At 41.7% G+C, this 19697-nt stretch overlaps 2 protein-coding genes across 2 annotated transcripts in view; one reads left to right on the top strand and one right to left on the bottom strand.

The window, feature by feature from the left end:
* LOC145433757 (prefoldin subunit 6-like) overlaps window positions 1-19697 on the top strand; it is a 134908-nt gene that overhangs the window by 73495 nt on the left and 41716 nt on the right. The gene's annotated exons all lie outside the window — the stretch shown is intronic.
* LOC145433759 (ATP-dependent translocase ABCB1-like) overlaps window positions 1-19697 on the bottom strand; it is a 41271-nt gene that overhangs the window by 19702 nt on the left and 1872 nt on the right. The window contains exons 2-10 of the mRNA XM_080310959.1: window positions 19526-19649; window positions 19258-19457; window positions 16032-16172; window positions 15864-15968; window positions 8124-8295; window positions 7305-7429; window positions 4399-4618; window positions 2131-2313; window positions 874-990 (exon numbers count right to left, since the gene is read on the bottom strand). Coding sequence (XP_080167085.1) covers window positions 874-990; window positions 2131-2313; window positions 4399-4618; window positions 7305-7429; window positions 8124-8295; window positions 15864-15968; window positions 16032-16172; window positions 19258-19457; window positions 19526-19649 — 1387 coding nt within the window. The remainder of the gene's footprint in view (window positions 1-873; window positions 991-2130; window positions 2314-4398; window positions 4619-7304; window positions 7430-8123; window positions 8296-15863; window positions 15969-16031; window positions 16173-19257; window positions 19458-19525; window positions 19650-19697) is intronic.

The raw sequence follows: 19697 nt of genomic DNA, 5'->3' as shown, positions 1-19697 counted from the left end.
ATGAGTAATCGCACACGTTTGTTAGAAGAACAGCATTGTGTTTGTTGTTTAAGAGTGGCGTGGTCGCTATAATCATGTCTCGAGATCGTTTAAAAAAGTAACGACGTAACAGTCCACGATCAGTCTGATTTTGCCACCATTTTATATCAATTCAAGATCCTAAAATAATTGCAATACAATAACAAGAAAGGGCCGAAAATGCCTCGTGACGTCAATCCATCAAACTCCCACCATGGCTTATAAATCTAGAAACAAAATTGGCAGAACGTGTACTGATGAAGCATGCACATTACGCACTACATACACAGAATGAGAAATATCCCGTAGCATTCTAAAACATGGGCAAGGTATGAAGAGGCATGCCACAGAACTGTGTACAGGCGAGGCCCAAATGTCAAAAATTAATACGGCAATCTCAATACGCAGGCTACTGCTACAAAACGTAGAATCGTAGATAGGTGTGAATGAAGTATATATTTATATATATATATCGGCTTTCAATTAAATAAAACGGCAAAAGAAAACAGGAAACAAAGGAACATCAAGATAATCAGTTTTGGGCCCTTATTAAGCGCTATGAAGTATAGAGATGAGACAGAGATTGATAGAGACTGATCGTTATACCAAATTTATACGTTCGGCACGCATTCTACAGCCAGCCCTCATGAAATCAAAACGAAGAGATGCTTAAAACCACAACAGAAAACAGAAAAAAATATATTGCATGATAGTAGCCGAACAGTGTTGAAAAATCCCGAACAAACGCGTACGAAAGTCGTCTTATATTTTTATTACCGAGGCAATTTGCTCACGACGTGATTAGCAAAAGTTTATCACGCTCCGAGATTCGCATCGTAATTGCCTCATACGCACCTCGACATCATAAAATCTTTGCATGAGTCCGACGCATGTACTTTTGCCGCAGCCGCTCTGGCCGACGAGCGCGACCGTCTGTCCTCGGTTCACGGTGAAGCTGACATCTCGCAAAACCTGATGTAATGCAAAATGTTGCTTGTTCAAGTTCGGTTCATGTTCATTGTTCATCAGTCAATGTTGCGGTAGACATGCAAAATACACTGAGAAGAGATAGCACATACATAGCAGACGTATATGCGAGATCTATTATTATTAAATAATCATGTTTAAACGCTATATTGTAGACTATATTCGGAATTCGTTAATCGTAAATACTTTAAATTATCTCGTTCACCGGAAATAGTGCCATTTTGTATTTGTATAAATCACTTGTGGCTTCAGCATGATATATAGTCGTGATACCCCCGCTCCCATACCATTGTCTTGCAGACCGCTTCCTCTGACCGTCACTAGGGCGGATCATAGCAGGAAGGGCACCAGGCGCAAAAATTAATCCTAATAGCCTAATCTTTCTGCGGATGAATGATCAGTGAGCACTGGCCCGCCATGGCAACCCCACATCACATACGCAAGAAACCGAGAGAATCTCTCTCTCCCTCACGAAGCATCAGCATCCTGTAAAAGTGCACCTATAACTGCTCTAATCCCTGAATCAGTAGTTCAGCCAGTCTCGGGGGTTCGGTCGAGATGAAGGCACACAACTGATTCTTAATGGTTTATATTCTCCGTTTTTTATCATCGCTGTTGAGTATTGACGCAGAGTTCATTGTGTACATCGGTGTTTTAAAGAAATGTATTAGATGTGTAAAGTGGTTGATTTTTTTTCGTTTTTTGTGACGCAGGGAAAATATGGGGTTCGTCAGGCTAGGACAGGTTAAGAAACACTGCACTCTCTGGCTTTCGAAGCGCTGATTGACCAGCGATTCCACTTTGGTTATGTTACAGATGCCTCAATCAGTTGTTTGGTGGGCGGCCGGATAGGCTGTACGTATCTGCTTCGTATCTTAATATGCTGGTAGAAATTGTTGCTTGAATGCACATTGCACGATTACACTTACAATACATGCGTTGCGATTGTTGCGTCATTGTTAGACTCAATAGAGGACTCGCGCATAGGCCCAAAATCAGGCTTACAAGATAGAGTATATACACTGCAGTCTGGTGTATGTAAATTGTGCAACATTGTGCGGTCCGCATTCGCAAGTTAGAAATCCCATGCGCTGATACGGTTGAATATTAACCATGAAATTTTACCTGCACGTCCGGCCTGGACGGATAGTTGAATTCGACGTTCCTGATTTCGATCTCCCCGGTGACATTTTCGGGTTTCAGACCTTTCTCCGAGAAGATATCGATCGGCGGAACGCGATCTATAATCGCGAAGATCTGCTGTCCCGCCGCTTGGGCAGCGGAAAAATACTCGAAATTGCTGCCAGCCTGGAACGTTAACGGTTGCTCAGCAATGGGACAAGCCATGCTCTATCAGGCGTTGTCAAATTTATAGTTATTCGCGATGCTCCCATGGGTACAGTAGCGCAAAGCCCTATTAAGCCGCAAATAATTTTGCTCGGGTCTTTTGGAGGCTTGGTTATTTCTTGTCAAAGTGAGTAACTGTCCCTGCACGTACACCATTGGCTTTATGTCACCACTTCCCAACTTGAGGTTGGTATGGTAGCAGGTGGGCTGGAGTTATGGACTGTAAATTTACAACATGACATAACCATAGAATATCCAATTATTATTTTTTAAGTATATGTAATTATGTCTACTGGAGCTCGTCGGGGTGAAAACAAGATTAACATTCATTGTTTCCTTAGTTGGGCGAAATCTGCGATTTTGATCACTTTTTCATGCTGATAATGACATTTATTAACACTCCAAGTTGAAGTTGCGTGTTGAACTTATGGCCTTCAATATCTCACGATTTCTCCGGGGACCTCAGTGATATCTAGGGCAGGTTTTTGTTGCAGTCAAATCCGTGGAAAGTTGCATTTATTTTTCACAAAAGTTGCACTAAAAAGTTGCATTAATGGACAAGTTCCTTGAAATTGTTAGGGTATGAGATACTCGAATCGATCCGTATCCAAGGCACTGTAGCAAAACACAGTGTTGGCTGTACTGAATGTGTACGTCAAATCAGAAAGGACCTCAAATTTTAACGACATTGAAATAATCAAGAGATCTCTATTTACATATAGAACCAAATATTTCCAGGAAAACGTTGCAAAAATTTGCATGAAAAGTCGAAAAAAGTTTCCTGAAAAATCGAAAAAGTTACAAAAAGTTGCATGAAAAAATGGGGAAAAGTTGCAAAAAGTTGCATTATAAGAATCCTCCAAACAGCTTAAAACGCCATTCTACATAACTTCTGAGTATTTAGGAAGCTGCCGGAAGCTGTAAAAAAAGTTGCAAAAGTTGCAAAAACTTGCCCTAGTGATAACATTTCGGTCCGTTGCTAAATCAAGCTAGGGAACCACAACGGAAGAGATAGGCGGATGAGAAGGACAGCTGTCGTGAGTTCTGTGACTAATGGTGACTTTCGCAGATAGAGATGTTTACATCCGCAAATTTCTGCTTTTTGCTTTTCATCGTCAAAGTAACATTCTCCATTCGCAAATATATAATGAATTTAGTAAGTTATGTATATGCATATGCATACAAGTTAGACAGAATAATATGCATTAAAAAGAAACCACATAGCGGTAGAGAGGATGTACCCTGTCTCTTACGCAACATTCGCGCAATGCAGCTATCAGCAAAATTTCCGGGACCAAGCAATCCCAGAAAATGTCAACAGAAGTGAGAGGCCGGCGATTCGTGATCGATTACATTCTTTTGTGGAATAACGGCATCGCAAAGTCACGAGATTCACGATCATTTTACTGTTGAGAAACGGTCTGTACACCCGTGAATTCCCTTGCCTTTTATCACTATAATTCAATCACGTAACTACTAGCTATACATCATTTGAACGCGCTATGTTTGCTCTGGGTCTGCGCATCAGAAAGGCGGATTTTACCGCATCTCGCGGAATCGTTTCACGCCACTAACATAGGCGGGTCCATACCAAGCAGAAACGGAATGGAGAAAATGCCGGTTCTCACGCTGCAGATTCAATGTCTTTCAATCCAATCCCAAACATTGAATACATAGTAATACCGAATCAAATTGATAATCGCAGTATGATTAAAAATCATACGAAATTATATGTCCAAATCGAATCCATCTTAGCTAAGTATAAAGTATATGCAAGTTCCAGTACGAGGTCACCACCTTGGGTGAGTATTTGCACGTCAAGAACCACAGCCAAATGTAGGCCTACCAAAGCACATGGCACTCCACCCGACAAGTTCACATATCAGTTTTTTGAGATGTTACGAAACAACAACTATCGAAAGGCATGTCCCGACACGTCTATAAATATTATAGTTTACTCGATTCAATAGGGACTCGTGTGCACTGTACTTAGAGTGAACTTTACTCACAGTTAGATGCTCGCCAAATTCACTGCAAACAACTCACCGTTCCCAAGGCGAAGGCCGCAATCAGAATACAGAAAAATACGACCATCATGTCTCCAGCTGTGAGTGGGTCATTTTCGTCGATGACGAGGGTCACTCCGTACCAGAATGTGACGGCATAAAGCGAAAACATGGTCAGATAAAGAAAGCCGAGACTAGCGCCGAAGATGAGTCCCTTTTTCATGCCCATTGCCTTTGCTTCGCCCAAGTTGGACGAATATCTGAAAGTATGGACAAGTTACACACACACGTTATAGATTAATGTTTCAACTACATTCAAAATTCAATATTGATGGATATCGCATTCCAGTAGAACATGTAGCATCGAATAATGACGACTGGCTGTGACGGGGCGGGCAACCACAGCCAACTGCGATTGCACAATGATATTCGCAGTATTGTGTTGAAAATCAAGTCACTAACTGAATAAAATTTCCCTCTCAAAATCTACATCAGGGTTAACAGTTTCTACAAAGACATGATTGCAAAGTAGAAGCGATTTAACGCCGCATTATACCTCGGGCGATCGTACGGCGATTTGTAGCTATTTCGCCCGACGTAATTCGGCCGCAAGAATAGATACTCTCCACCATGCCAATCCGACAACGCGTAGAAATCCACGAAACTTGACAATCTGACGAACTGTCATGTTGCGTTGTCACTATAGCATAGGAGTGTACATGGTACACCGTACAGTACACGATTCACTTGGGGGCATAGGAACGGCTACTATGGGATGGAAGTATATTCTTGCATTATTTATACGACGAAATCGATTCCGTATCGCGAATTGGCCCATGCCACATGTCTGAAAGATCTTTATTCGATAAGCAATATCAGCATAGTGTAAATGACCATAATAGCTGAAACACCGTCAATAACAAACACAACAATCCTTATTCGGTGCCATGGATGTTGTCAAATTGTTCAAACGAATGTACATCGTACGGTACTTAAACGTACGACTGTCGAGTGTCGACCCACCGCTTAATCATGGATATTGTCAAGCTAAATGGTCAAGTGAATGTACTATAACGCACGAGCCGTCGACCCATCGCATAATCCATTCGCGAATAGTATTTCGCTAATACTAATACCGAACAGATTGATATGCGATTACGAAGGATGAAGGTTCGCTACCGCATTTCGCTAAATACCAGTATGGAACACTCACCAAGATTCACTGGGTCGTGTATCGGCGGCATATAATTGCGAGATTGGATTAGAAATAATCCGACCAAATAGCATTCTAAGCCAGAGACTACGTTATCTCGTTGATGGCAAGATAACCATACGATAAATCGTTACCGACGGCCGGGTGGGCAATTACTTTCCCCGCGGGGCCGCGTGAGATACAAACATATTGGCGGTGGCCGGGCCTAGGCAATTTAACATTCCTAATTGTACTTTTCGCTGTGTGGTTGCAAGTCCGTATCGATAAGCGGCCATCACCTTCTGTTAAGTGTTACACACATGTAATTGCACTCAAACCGAGTGAATTGAGACAGAAAAATGTGGACGATATTATTTTATAGGTGCCTAGTTACACCTTCGACGGCGAAGGTTGTTTATGCCGGCTTGTAGCAAGGAGCCACTATCAGCCAAGAAGTCGAGTGACTAAGAGATTGGGCTTCCAAAGGCGCATCCAGAAGAAATTCCAAGTACGGGGGATTCCGCCCTGAATTTTCCAAGCGATGGAACACTCGCGCAGGTGTGCACAAATACAGCATTTTGATGAATGTATTTTAGACCTCGTAATGTCAAAAAGCGAACGTCAAAGGCGGAGGATAAGATGCAATGTGTACATTAGGGCTGTTCAAAAATAACTTTTTTTCCTGAATCTTGCTGGTTACTTGATTAAATCGTTAGGTTGCCTTAAAAAACGACGCATACCAAATTTGAATTCATTCCGACAAATATTCGCGGGTTACGTAGAGTTTGAAAATTTTGGATTTGCCCAAAAACGCAAAAAAAATTTTTTCTCAAATTTTTTTGCCAACCCCATGAAATTGTTGGGCTGTCTTCAAAAACTATGCAAAACAAATTTGACTCAATTCCAAGCCGTAGAAGCGGAGTTATTCCAGTTTTTCGGTAATAATTCTTGGATTATCCACCAATCAAGGATAATCTCAGAATTATCGAATAAAAACTGAAATAACTCCGGTTCTACAGCTTGGAATTGAGTCAAATTTGTTTTGCATAGTTTTTGAAGACAGCCCAACAATTTCATGGGGTTGGCAAAAAAATTTGAGAAAAATTTTTTTTGCGTTTTTGGGCAAATCCAAAATTTTCAAACTCTACGTAACCGGCGAATATTTGTCGGAATGAATTCAAATTTGGTATGCGTCGTTTTTTAAGGCAACCTAACGATTTAATCAAGTAACCAGCAAGATTCAGGAAAAAAAGTAATTTTTGAACAGCCCTAGTGTACATGATCGACAATCCGTGATTTGTTGATAAAACCCAATGAAAACTTCGAAATGTCCAGAAACTATGATAATGTTATACCCCAGGAACAATGTTTTATACCTGGAATACCATGTGGAGGCGTAACATAAAATAAACCATTATGTGAAGCATTTACCAGTACATTAACCATATTTTGGAGCGACAACGGTGGGACATATAGCATTCATGCACAAAATCACTACACAACGTGAAATGTCGAAAACCATACACTGACTGCACACCACCAACGAAGCTGATTCGATGCCGGATGGATGTAATCATCAAAATATTCGAAGTCAAATTAGACGTAATTCGGCGAAAGGCAACAACAAACTGAATAGTGTGCTAAAAAACAAGCCGACACGGAGCTGGTTATCAAGCGATCAAATTATGACGCGGCACATTCCTAGTGAGATCCGAGCAGTATTATTGCGAGATACTCTGACGAGCGCGTAGTACCTCTTATCCTGCTCGTCTTGCATTCCAAACGCCACGACAGTGCGAATCGACGATATGGTCTCCTCGGCAATGGCCCCGGCGTGAGCGTATGCGTCCAGCTCCTTTTTCGTGTATTTCTTGCTTAGCTTAAAGAAAATGAGAACACTCTTGGAGATAAAGAACTGCAATGTACAACTGAATAATATATTCATATAGAAATAAACCCAAATATTTAAGTACATTGAGCGCATGTCATTTGCTCGCCTCGATTTTTCGATTTTTTTTATGCTAGTGACGTCATATTTGGTGATGTCGTTATACATAGTTCTTTTCAAATCTCCTAGTTGCTGGCGATTACCCTTGACGAGTGTCTGCCGAAAATGTTCGGGTTTATTTCAATATGAATATATATTATTCAATTTTCTGAAAGTATATCGCACATTTCAGGGCGACTCATCAACACATTGAAACGAATGAGTCAGCGGAATATAGCGATGGGTTTTGTTTGACAGTGAGCGTCACTTCCCCCTGCGCAGTTGCGTTGTAAAATCAGAACGAATGACCGTGAAGCCGAGGGAATATATATTGCTCGCTTTGCACGGACGCCGAACTAATTCCCCCTCGTCGAATTGAAGCAAATTAGTTGTTCAAACATAAATAGCGAATTTGCCAAAAAACATAAACTGGCGCAGCGGAATACAAAACAAATGAGATCACAGTAATTGCCGACTTGAAAGGGAACTTGATATGCGCGCGTACGCTACAGGCGTCAAACAAATCAGGGTACATTGGCGACTTACGGCACTTCGATACGATTCGGTAGCTGCTACTACAACTTACCGTGAATATCACGGCGGACGATACCACCAAGAACGGGGATACCGCCAGAGAAACAAGAGATAGCTTCCAGGAATATATGAATGCGATTATAAGTCCGGCGAGGACCATGCAAACGTATTGTATCGCCAGCGACACTTTGTCGGCCATTCCGTCTTGTATCTTCTTGACATCACTGCGAGATAAACGATGCAGTTCAGTACTCGTATCAAAATAGACAGGCAGTCGCTGGTACTCGGCGCAGTGTGACGCTAATAATAATACAACAGCCAAAACACGGCCTTTTCGACTGCTTACACTTATCCTCTTAGCTGTTGTTGTGTACATCATCAAATGGAAGGAAGTGGTAGACTTGCAAATTACCCAAAAGTAAACTATCTATCGACTGGATACGAATATTCCTGTGAAATCACAAGCGTATTGTACATTTGTAGACCCAGTCACGAGTTCACTATCGCAATCGCATGACATCATGCTAGTTCGGAAAGGTGAACCCTTCACCCAAGATATTGTGCGGACTACAATGCCTTCGGATGGTTGTAACTATCACATGACTGACATGTTTAGCATTTGTAGACCTTGTCATGAGTTCACTATCGCATGGTGTGGTGATTCGTATAATACTCTTTTGTATTCAAGCCATCGCGCATCATGTAATCATTGCTTTTCTAATCATTAGTTTCCAATTCCTCTGTTACTTAAATCGCTACTGTTACTGTTACTGTTACTGTTCTATTTGATGCCGAGATTTAAGTTAGTAAAAGCCAACGAAACAAGAGTCTTCTGTTTACTGGTACGACAATTTTACTAACTTAAATTATATCTCGCTGCTTGAGATAGATCGCCTGTAGTAATGTCCGGAGAGAAGTATATTAAAGTTCCAACGTTGGACGTTCTACCGGACTCTGCAGATAGTGTAAAGATCTTCTCTCATTGGGAGCGGATGTTGAAGAGTTTAATCGAAGCTATAACTGCTCCTTCAACTGATGTAAACAAGCTCGCTATATTGTCAGGTTATTTATCACCTGAAGTCTTCTCATTTATTGAAGAAATTGATAATTACGATGCTGCTATCACCGAGCTGCAGTCCCTTTACAAAAAGAAGAAAAACGAAGTCTACGCCCGACATCTGTTAGCAACTGCAACGCAAGAGGTCGGAGTTAACGTGTCAGAATTTTCTAGGAAATTGATGGCATTGTCCAAAGATTGTAATTTTTTGGCCGTTAATGCTCGAAAGCATAAAGAGGAAGCTGTAAGAGACGCTTTCATCACTGGGCTGAGGTCCCCTGCAATTCGACAGAGATTACTGGAATGCGATGAACTAACTATGCAAAAAGCATTCCAGACTGCGGACACATTGGAAAGAGCCCAGTTGTTCGCAAGCTCTTACAATGTCACCACTCCTTCGTCTGACACCGTCGCTTCTACGGAAATTGCAGCAGTTCGGCAAAGAGATCAGGAACACGGGACAGATTCTAGCGCCGCTGTAGAAAAGCCTGGAGCACCGAGATTACTGCGCAAATGTATCTTCTGCGGCGGATCTCATGTGGCAGACAAGCGATATTGTCCTGCAAAGGATGTCGAATGCCTGAAATGCGGAAAAAAGGGGCATTTTGCAAAGGTATGTCGATCCCCTCGTTCATATGACATCCGAGCGACCGCCAGCATGCTTCTAGCCGGAGTTCCAAATTGTCTCTGGCGTGCGTCATGCACAGCTAAAATTAATCAATTACTTGTGGGCGTTCTCTTAGACTCCGGCTCCTTCGAAAATTATATGGACGAGTTGCTAGCTACTAAACTAGGATTCTTGCCACAAGGTCAGCCCACCACCATATCACTCGCATCCAAGACAGCGACAGCTGAAGTATCCGGCACCTTTACTATTTCTTTCGAAATGCTATCTCGAAACTATGTGGGTATCACATTCGGGGTGGTTAAGGATTTGTGCGCTGATGTAATTCTTGGTCATGATTTCATGAAGCACAGGAAAGTCATCTTCGAGTTTGACGGAAACGAAGAACCGCTGACAATACAAAGTCGATCGTGCGCTTTGTCCCCTGCTAAGGCAGAACCTCTTCAGCTATTTCGGTTCCTAGATTCCAATTGCAAGCCTATCGCCACTCCGTCAAGAAATTATAGTCGCGAAGATCAATCGTTCATCAAAGACGAAGTTGATCGCTTACTCGAAGAAGGAATAATTGAGCCTTCTCGCTCTCCTTGGCGTGCTCAAGTATTAGTTACGAAGGATTCCAGGCACAAGAGAAGACTTGTCATTGATTATTCGCAAACCATAAACAGGTATACTCCGCTTGATGCGTACCCCTTGCCAAAAATTGAGACTATCGTAAATGAAGTGTCGAAAGGTAAAGTATATTCGACTATTGATCTGAAGTCGGCTTATCACCAAGTTACGCTATCTTCATCTGACAAGCCGTTTACCGCCTTTGAAGCTTGCGGCTCCCTTTATCAGTTTTGCAGGTTGCCTTTCGGCATCACCAATGGAGTGGCTGCTTTCCAACGTTTTATCGATTCGTTCATCGACGACCACAGTTTGAAGGGGACTCTGGCTTACTTGGACAACATCACTATATTCGGTAAAGATGCCGCGGAACATGACGAGAGACTTCAAGCTTTTCTCAAAGCCGCATCTGATTGTCGACTAACGTTGAACGAGGAGAAATCCGTCTATACCGTGGGTGAATTGCGTCTATTGGGCCATCTGGTGTCGCACGGATCCTTTAAACCCGACCCAGATCATCTGAAACCGTTGATTGAGTTGCCACCCCCTAAATCGGATAAAGAGATGAAAAGGATCTTGGGTATGTTCGCATATTATTCAAAGTGGATTCCAAGCTTTTCTGATAAAATCAAACCAATGCTTAGCAATTCAGTTTTTCCACTGAGTGGACCTGCCCTGACCTCATTCAATGTTCTGAAGGAAGACTTGATAAAATCATCCCTTTGTTATATTGACGAATCTGAACCGTTTGAAATTGAATGTGATGCGTCTAACAACGCTATTGCTGCTATTCTCAGTCAACGAGGTAGACCTGTGGCATTTGCATCGCGAACATTTTCTAAAAGTGAACTAAATTATCCTGCTGTCGAGAAAGAAGCAGCCGCAATCATGCATGCTATAAGAAAGTGGGGGTATCTTTTACATGGTCGTAAATTCCGATTGATAACTGACCAAAAGGCCCTGTCGTTCATTTTTCAGAAAAAGCATCGCAGTAAAATAAAAAATACTAAATTGACACTGTGGAAGCTGGAACTTAGTGTTTTCGAATACGAAATTGTTCACAGACCAGGTGTAGAAAATATTGCGCCTGACACTATCTCTCGGATTTGCAGTCTAACGGCTTTGTCCACTGATTTACGCGAACTTCACAACATTTTGGGACATCCGGGCATCCGTAGGTTGGGTCATTTTGTTAAATCTAAAAACCTACCCTATTCAATGGAAGACGTCAAAAAGGTTTGTGGTAACTGTAGACAATGCTCCGAATTGAAGCCTAGGTTTTTCAACAACAACGAGCATCATAAACTTGTCAGAGCCACTCGCCCATGGGAACGCATCAGTATGGACTTCAAAGGCCCCGTGGCTGGGAGAAACAGGTTTTTATTGATTGTTGTGGATGAATACAGTCGATTTCCCTTTGTGTTTCCATGTCGTGATATGTCAACTCCAACCGTGATGCGCAACTTGAAGACGCTGTTTTCGCTCGTAGGAGTTCCCGAATATATCCATAGCGATAGAGGAAGCTCTTTTATCTCCAGAGATTTGATTACATTTTTAACCAAACGTGGTGTCGCTACTAGCAGGTCTACTCCGTATCACCCCACTGGTAATTCTCAGTGTGAACGCGTCAACCAAACGATTTGGAGAACTATCAAATTGATTCTTGCTACGGAGCGGCTGCCGGAATCTGCGTGGGAAATGGTGTTGAATGATGCGCTACATAGCGTGCGATCGCTGCTTTGTACAGCTACTAACGTGACACCACATGAACGATTTTTTGGTTTTCCTAGACGCTCGATGATTGGACCCTCGATTCCTGATTGGTTACTTTTCGCCGACTCCGTACTCTTGCGACGTTTCCATCGATCCTCAAAGTCTGAACCGCTTTGCGATCCGGTCGAGCTGCTTGATGTGAATCCTAAGTACGCGTTAATACGCCACGAAGATGGAAGAGAGTCCACCGTGTCCGTGAGAGACTTGGCTCCGAACCCAACCATCGATGTGGAGAAATAAAGTTTTTACAGGCCAAACTACTTCGTAAGGACAGACAGTTCCAACCAGAAATGGAGATAAGTAGTAGAATCATTCCATTATGTGCGAAAACACCTACTTTGCATACATGAGGTCAAAATTTGGTCAAAATTAAGTTTTTTAAGGTCAAAAATGTCAAAATCTCACGTTTTTAGGGAAAAAATCACCCTACTGATTAGGAATAAATGTTCAATGTTTTTATTTTGTGTCGAAAATACTCTTTTAACACTCTGTCGACGCACAGTTCATTTTGTGCACCAGTAATCTATAGTAATGCATTAGATGTGTATTATGGTAGATTTTTGTTTAAATGACGCAGCGGTAATTTGGGGTTCGCGAAGGCTTGCAGATAAGCGAAAAGTGTTCCCCAGGATAGTAAAGATTAAGAGCCACTGATAATGGATGTGCTTGTGCACACTGCACATATCACCAGGGATAGTGTAAGGACTATAACGTCTTCGGGTGTTCGGAACCATCACATGATTTCCGCGTTGCACATTTGTAGACCTTGTCACGAGTTCACTATCGCACAACACAACATCGTACTATTTAGGAGAGGTGAACCCTTAACCCAAGATATTGTACGAACTAAAATGCCTTCGGGTGTCGGAACTATCACAAGACTGAAGTGATGTACATTTGCAGACCATAACACGGCTGAGCAAAATCAAGTACCTGGGTAATTCGATTCTAAATCGAGCGTTACGGCGTGCACTATGACGTCAAAATATGTAGCGTTTTTCGATCGCAAATAAGTAAACAATATCAGCTAAACTCGATCAAGAATAATTTCGAATTTAACAACCCTGTGATACAGGTATCTGTGATAATACTGCATGACAATTACTGTACTTCACAGAAATATCGTCTCCATGAACGAGCGTACACTCGTGCCACATGTTTGGCATGATATAATATAATACGGCAATTGCAATGCCAAGGCTTTTTAGACAGTGATAATAAAATATAGCGACATAGCCTTTCGTTGATAAAATGTCTCCTAGCAGCAAGGGGCGGATAATTTTGAGAGTGGAAAACATCGCGTCTCAATCCTCGGCTCGGATCATCAAAATGGCCAATCGATTCGGATTCGATTACACGAATAGTGATACCAAGCCAAAGTCACGAGATAACTTTCGCAGAGGCGAACTCTTCACCCAATGCCCAATACAATGCCTTCTGGTGTTGGGAACGATCACATGACTTGACAATAAAAGCAGACTGAATGACCGTAAAAGCGATTCGATTTTACTGTATGTTGAATCAATGTGACGATACAAATAGAATCGTGAACTGAGCCAACTACATTGATTCAAACAGTTATTGACGGCGAATCAACAAAAGCGTATACGCTTGGGTGATAGATATTATGCACCGGCAGTCCGGCACGGGTCGTCGCATACCACACGCACTCTATACGTTCGCCATCGTTGACCTTCGGAATTTCTGTCGTATTTTTGCTGGCCTGCATAATTTTTATTGATGGCCCGCACAATGTTTCTTGCCGTGAGAACAAGACAATATTTCAGTGTGCGCAGGGAAAGGTATTTGCGTTTGATGAATTTCGTGCGAATTCGCTTCACTTTTGCGATAGAAAAAGTAGCATCCAAAGGTAAATTCATCCGAAAATTTCCCAGCGTCTTGGAATCTAATTACTGCTGCTACTACTGTTGGTGTGATTGTGTCTTTCTTTTTTTCGGACAGTTTTGATGTCACTTTTGGCGATAGAAATATATGTTCCATTGGCGTTAGCATCTATATGCGTGTTTGATTAATAGCCTTTCGTTTCGAGGTGTCTGCTTATCTTTTCCTGAGTGTCGTTTTGAAACTATGAAAATATAATAACCGAATGAGTCGATGAATCTCAAAGTGAAGGGAAATATGGCAGTCGCGAAACTATTCAAAATTAAAACGTCATGCTCATATCACATTCAAACGGCATCCACAAGCCGTGGGTCTCAAGTGACGGGAGGAGTCAGGCGTGAACTGGATAAAAACCAGCGTACACAATGGCTCAACATTTTTAAATTCCCATACATATTCGTGGAAGTGCGGTTGCGAACCTTTTGTTGGCGAGTGTAGATTGTGTATGAGTTGATACATGAAGTCGATGGTTCTGCAAATAGTTCTGAGAAAACGTACTTGATATGAATCCCAGTGGATTACCGAATGATATGTTTTATTGCGATACGTTGTCAAAATGACAAAATGACAAAACGGTGATAGCATTGGCGATAAAGACGTATTGTTTGCCAAATCAGTTCGCTTCAACGTATGCCGTACACTAGCAGTGTTTACATAGTCTAGGAATCGCGAGTAAGGATAATTATGCACTGCCGTTTTGAGCAGATCAATGCAATTTGCTGCGCGGGACATGTCCGTGACGTTTTACGAACTTACGCGTTACACGCGTGGCACGATGGCAGCAGGTGAAAAGACCAGGTGCGTAGTCTCGCCGTTATCACGAAAAAGACATCGACCAATAGGTCACACGTGCCCTTAAAGCGACACCGATAACGGTACCGACTATACCGTTTTGATTTACAGATAGGAGAATAAATTCATTGTTTTTAAAAGTCATCTGGTCTTGTGGAATTATTGCCCTATTGGTCATTACTACGCAAGTGTAGGTGATTTTTCGTGCGGTCTTACTTGATTGAAATGACCTAAACCTAAATAACAAATTATACATAGATCATTTCCAGCCTTACTTCCGCTCTAGCAGCGTGTCGGCCTTCGGGAGAAGATATAGCTATAAACCTAAAGTTGAATAGATTACACGCGTTTGTCTCCCGAATGACTGAGCACAATTGATGGCGAGTGTGCGACGCACACTGTGCGTATCCCTTTCTCACAAAAGAAACCCAACCAGCTACGTTCTTTATCATGTAGATTACATAATACGCTTACACCTTACAGCCTTGTCGCGTTGAGAGAATATTTGGAAATAATTCAAATATCACGATTTACCTAATTCATTATGACCGTTGCAAGCGTAATTGTGTGCTTAGGTTTGTCGCATAATGACCTATAAACGCATCTATGTATACTATATACATTGTATAGATGTTCGGTGATGTCACAATGTGCAGTTGATTAATTCGCTAGAAAACGCATCATGGCTTACATGCCTTCATACGTGTGTAGACTAATGTATTAGCGTGTAATAATTTCTATAGAAGGCACTGGATTTAAAATTCAAATGATTTAGCGACGAGTGATTTAAATCAAAGCATGCAGCAAATAGCAATATGCCTCATACGATAAACCCATGAAAGTCCCAATGGAATGAAAAGCGATTGATCAAACCCATGTACCCTTCACGTACTTAACTACAAGACTGTGATGTCGATTAGGAAAGATATGTGAGTTTCGCGAATCTAGTTGGAGAAACCGAAGTCGCCAATTGAATAATCGCGCAAACACTAAAACTTATGTAGGGAGGTAAGAATAAGGATAATATCAAATCTCACTCAGCCAATCTAGCGTTGAGCTCTCCTGCTGATGTGACGTCATGATATCCGATATCCTGACGCAATATGCTGCGTACGTAGGCTACCCGTATGCGTTTCGACTGTCTGAAAGCGAATTCCGAATTTATTCAATTCAACGATGGCCGAAGTCAAATACGGCACTCCCACCTGACAGCTTGGAAACTGTATGTGCTGACTTGTAGAGTAGCGCATACGAACACTCCGCAGGCAATGTAGACAAAATAGTACACGTATTGGACACTAGTCCCCGTCAAATCTGACGCACTCGCTATTGCTGTGTTGAAATCCCTGAAAAACGTGCGGCAGTAGTTCGCTAATCACCGGGCATCGGTTTGAATATTGTGTAATTCGCCACCAGATAATATGACCATTATAAATCATGCCGCAAGCCTTCTGAATGATGCCGAAATAGGTTTTATTCTTTTTGAAATATACTACACAGCGTTAAAAAACTTGTAATTCTGCCATATGAATATGATGAATAATGAATATTTTATGTCGCACCTTGCATTACGATAACCATTGCAACAATGTACAATGCATAATTGTGTAATGTGCATGGGCATGTGCATTGTGCATGTACTGTAATAATACGTTGTAGCCTACATTGTATATATTTGCATTGCAGAAACCGTCGCAACAAGGTACAATGTATGATTGTAAAATGTACATCGTACAATCATACAAAACACACATCTAGATATACCTGATTTAATAGTACGATTCATATTCGTTCGGTAATAAACCATTGCTTCTCTTGCAAAACATAGATTCTGCATACAATCCGTACCTGCATAGTTAGGGCTACCATATTTTGGAGTCGGCAAAGGAGGACACTTTTACCAAAACATAAAAGTTAGTTGTCCGAAATTGAAAACAGAGGATTTCGATATATGTACTGGACTTGGTGTTGACTAAAAAAAGGTCATCGCATTCATTCGGTTCCCGAATGACCCACTCGAACGTCCGTATTACCTATTTCACGTCATTTATGCCGATTTTGAGTTGACCCTGTCCATTACCCTAGCTGTAAAAGATGTAAATGAGGACGATTTGCCAAAAATGAGGACATTTAGGCGTCCTCGAAGGACATTTTCAATTCCCTGAAAAAGAAGGACAAATCCTCCTAAAGGAGGACTATGGTAACCCTAATTATGGATGGTGTGGACGTGAGGTTCATGTTCGCGTTCTATGTGTGAACCTCGGAAATTTAGAGGTTCACGTTCACGAACGAACCTTGGTAGGTTCTGCAGTGGGAACCTTTTTCATATATCACAATTGTCACGTCATTATAACATCTTTGGTGGTAATTTATTCCATTTCAACTAAGGGCCACTCTATGCATGGCACAGACAACATAAAAAATCAACACTAAACGAGCATGCAACTTGACAATCTCAAAAATTTTACTTGCTTTGTTACAAAAGTTTGCTCGAAATATCCAGCTTTCTGTTTCTGAAAATTTAGTGACTCTATTCTGTGAGCTTGATCTGAAATCACACAACATCAAGAGCGAAATACGCTACATGTAAGTAGCCAGCGAATGATGCTTATTCAACCAATCAATGAAATTGATATAGTTGTCTGATGTAAAAATTCTAACAAGAGTACGGGGTCCATCTCGATTTCATATGTTTATTGCATCATAAAAACCAAATTCGTGCGATTGGGGTGTTGGCTACTGCTGTATAACTTGCTAATGGGGTAAAACCCGTTTTACACTTTGTTCAATATCAACGTAGCAATACTCAGACGCCGAATACATTGTCCGGTCTGGCCTAGACCGTCAAGGCGTAGGTTTATGTTCTCTTCAAAGTCCTCGTCGAAATTGTTGGCAAAGCGAAGGAAGATATTAATTTTACGGGATTATCATATCATTTGATTGCTCCAGATGTTACATTTGGCGACGTTTAAAACATCAATATGTAAGCCTACTTCAGCATTGTGGCATTACGTGGCCCGAGTCGTCGCTAGTAGGGATGGTGTGAACGCGAGGTTCACGTTCGCGTTCTGTGTGTGAACCTCGGAAATTTAGAGGTTCGCGTTCACAACAGAACCTTGATAGGTTCTGCACTGTGAACCTTTTTGGGAAATTGTAATTTGGACTTCACTATAAGATCTTTGGTTAAAATATATAATGCAATTCAACTGCGGGTCACTCTATGCATGGCGCTGGCAGCATAAAAATTCAACACTAAACAAGCATGCACCTTGACAACATTAAAAGTTTTACTTGCTTTTTTGTTGCAAAAAATTTCTCGAAATATCCAGCTTTCCGTTTGTGAATATTTAGTGACTCTCTGCTGTGAGCTTGACCCGCAATCACACAACATCACGAGCGATATACGTTGTCAGCGAATGATGCTTATTCAACCAATCAATGACATTGATATCGTTTACTGATGTAAACAATCGAGCGGGCGTACGGGGTCAATCTTGACTTCATATCCTTACTGTATCATTAAAACCAAATCCGTGCGATTAAGGTGCTGGCTACTGCTATATAACTTATTGTTTATGGTATCGGTAGCGAGTATAGAAACCCGTTTTATACTCTGCTCAATATCAATGTAGCAATACTCAGACTACGAACACATTGTCAGGTCTGTCAAAGACCGTTAAGGCGTAAGCTTATATTCCCTGGTAAGTCCTCGTCGAAATTGTTGGCAAAGCGACGGAATGTATTGATTTTATGAGATTATTATATGCCTTCATAACCGCGGTTGATACATTTAGCGACGTTTAAAACGCCAATATGTACTTCAGCAATGTGACATTATGTGGCCCGAGTCTTCGCTAGGTATCGTGGACATTAATATAGGCTATCACTTCATTGAAAGATGGGGTTGGAATTAGCAATATGACGTCACGAGGTTCACGTTCGTGTTCACACAGAACCTTTCAAAAAGGTTCGCGTTCACACGAACCCGAACCTTTCAGAGGTTCACACCATCCCTAGTCGCTAGGTATCGTGTACAAATATACCGGTATATCACTTTACTGAAATGAAGGGTTGGAATTAGCAATATGACGTCATGAGGTTCACGTTCGCGTTCACACAGAACCTTTCTAAAAGGTTCGCGGTCACACGAACCTGAACCTTTCAGAGGTTCACACCATGCCTAACCCTAATGTATAGTAGCCGCAACAGCCTTGAAAGTCAAGAATTAGCTGTCGCTATATACTCTCAGAACTCTCTAGTTCAGAATTCATTAGAATTCCAGATGTACCCAAATAAACAGCAAAAGTCAATAACATCTAACAAGATTCTGTTACTACAACATTGCGGCAGTTACGGGCAGTATTTTGAAATAGATGAAGAAGGTATCTCTACAAATTAATACATTCATGCCGACTAGGACTATATACTTACGGTTCAGTTCCATTAAACAGGTTTTGCGCCACACACTGACTGTAATTGAAATTGCAAGCGGCGTACTTGCCGTAGTCGGTGAACGAATTCGTTAAGTCGCCGAAGAATATAAACATAAGAGGCAGACCGGTTCCGTGGGCGGCAGCCGCCAGTGTTCCAATTATAATAAGAAAATAGTCGAGGCCGTTGGCAAACGTATACTGCAAAGAGCGTCGAGTGGATCACATTACATCTAGAATTGCACCATTTGCAATAAAAATTCACCCACCAATTGGTGATAAGGAATGGTTTCGACTGGCTCCTTGGATTTCTTTTCCGGGTTAGGAGAATCTTTCTCTCCAGATCCGGGGACGATTTCAACGTACGACTTATCGATGTCGCCATCCTGGGCCCTAACGGAATTCATAAATTAGAATGCTTCAGAGCATTGGACGTTGCAT

This window comes from Botryllus schlosseri, chromosome 2, assembly GCF_051294905.1.
Source record: "Botryllus schlosseri isolate E-star chromosome 2, Bs_hap1, whole genome shotgun sequence".
Classification (NCBI taxonomy): Eukaryota; Metazoa; Chordata; class Ascidiacea; order Stolidobranchia; family Styelidae; genus Botryllus; species Botryllus schlosseri.
Note: the sequence above shows the minus strand (reverse complement) of the source record. Positions and strands in the feature narration are given on the sequence as shown.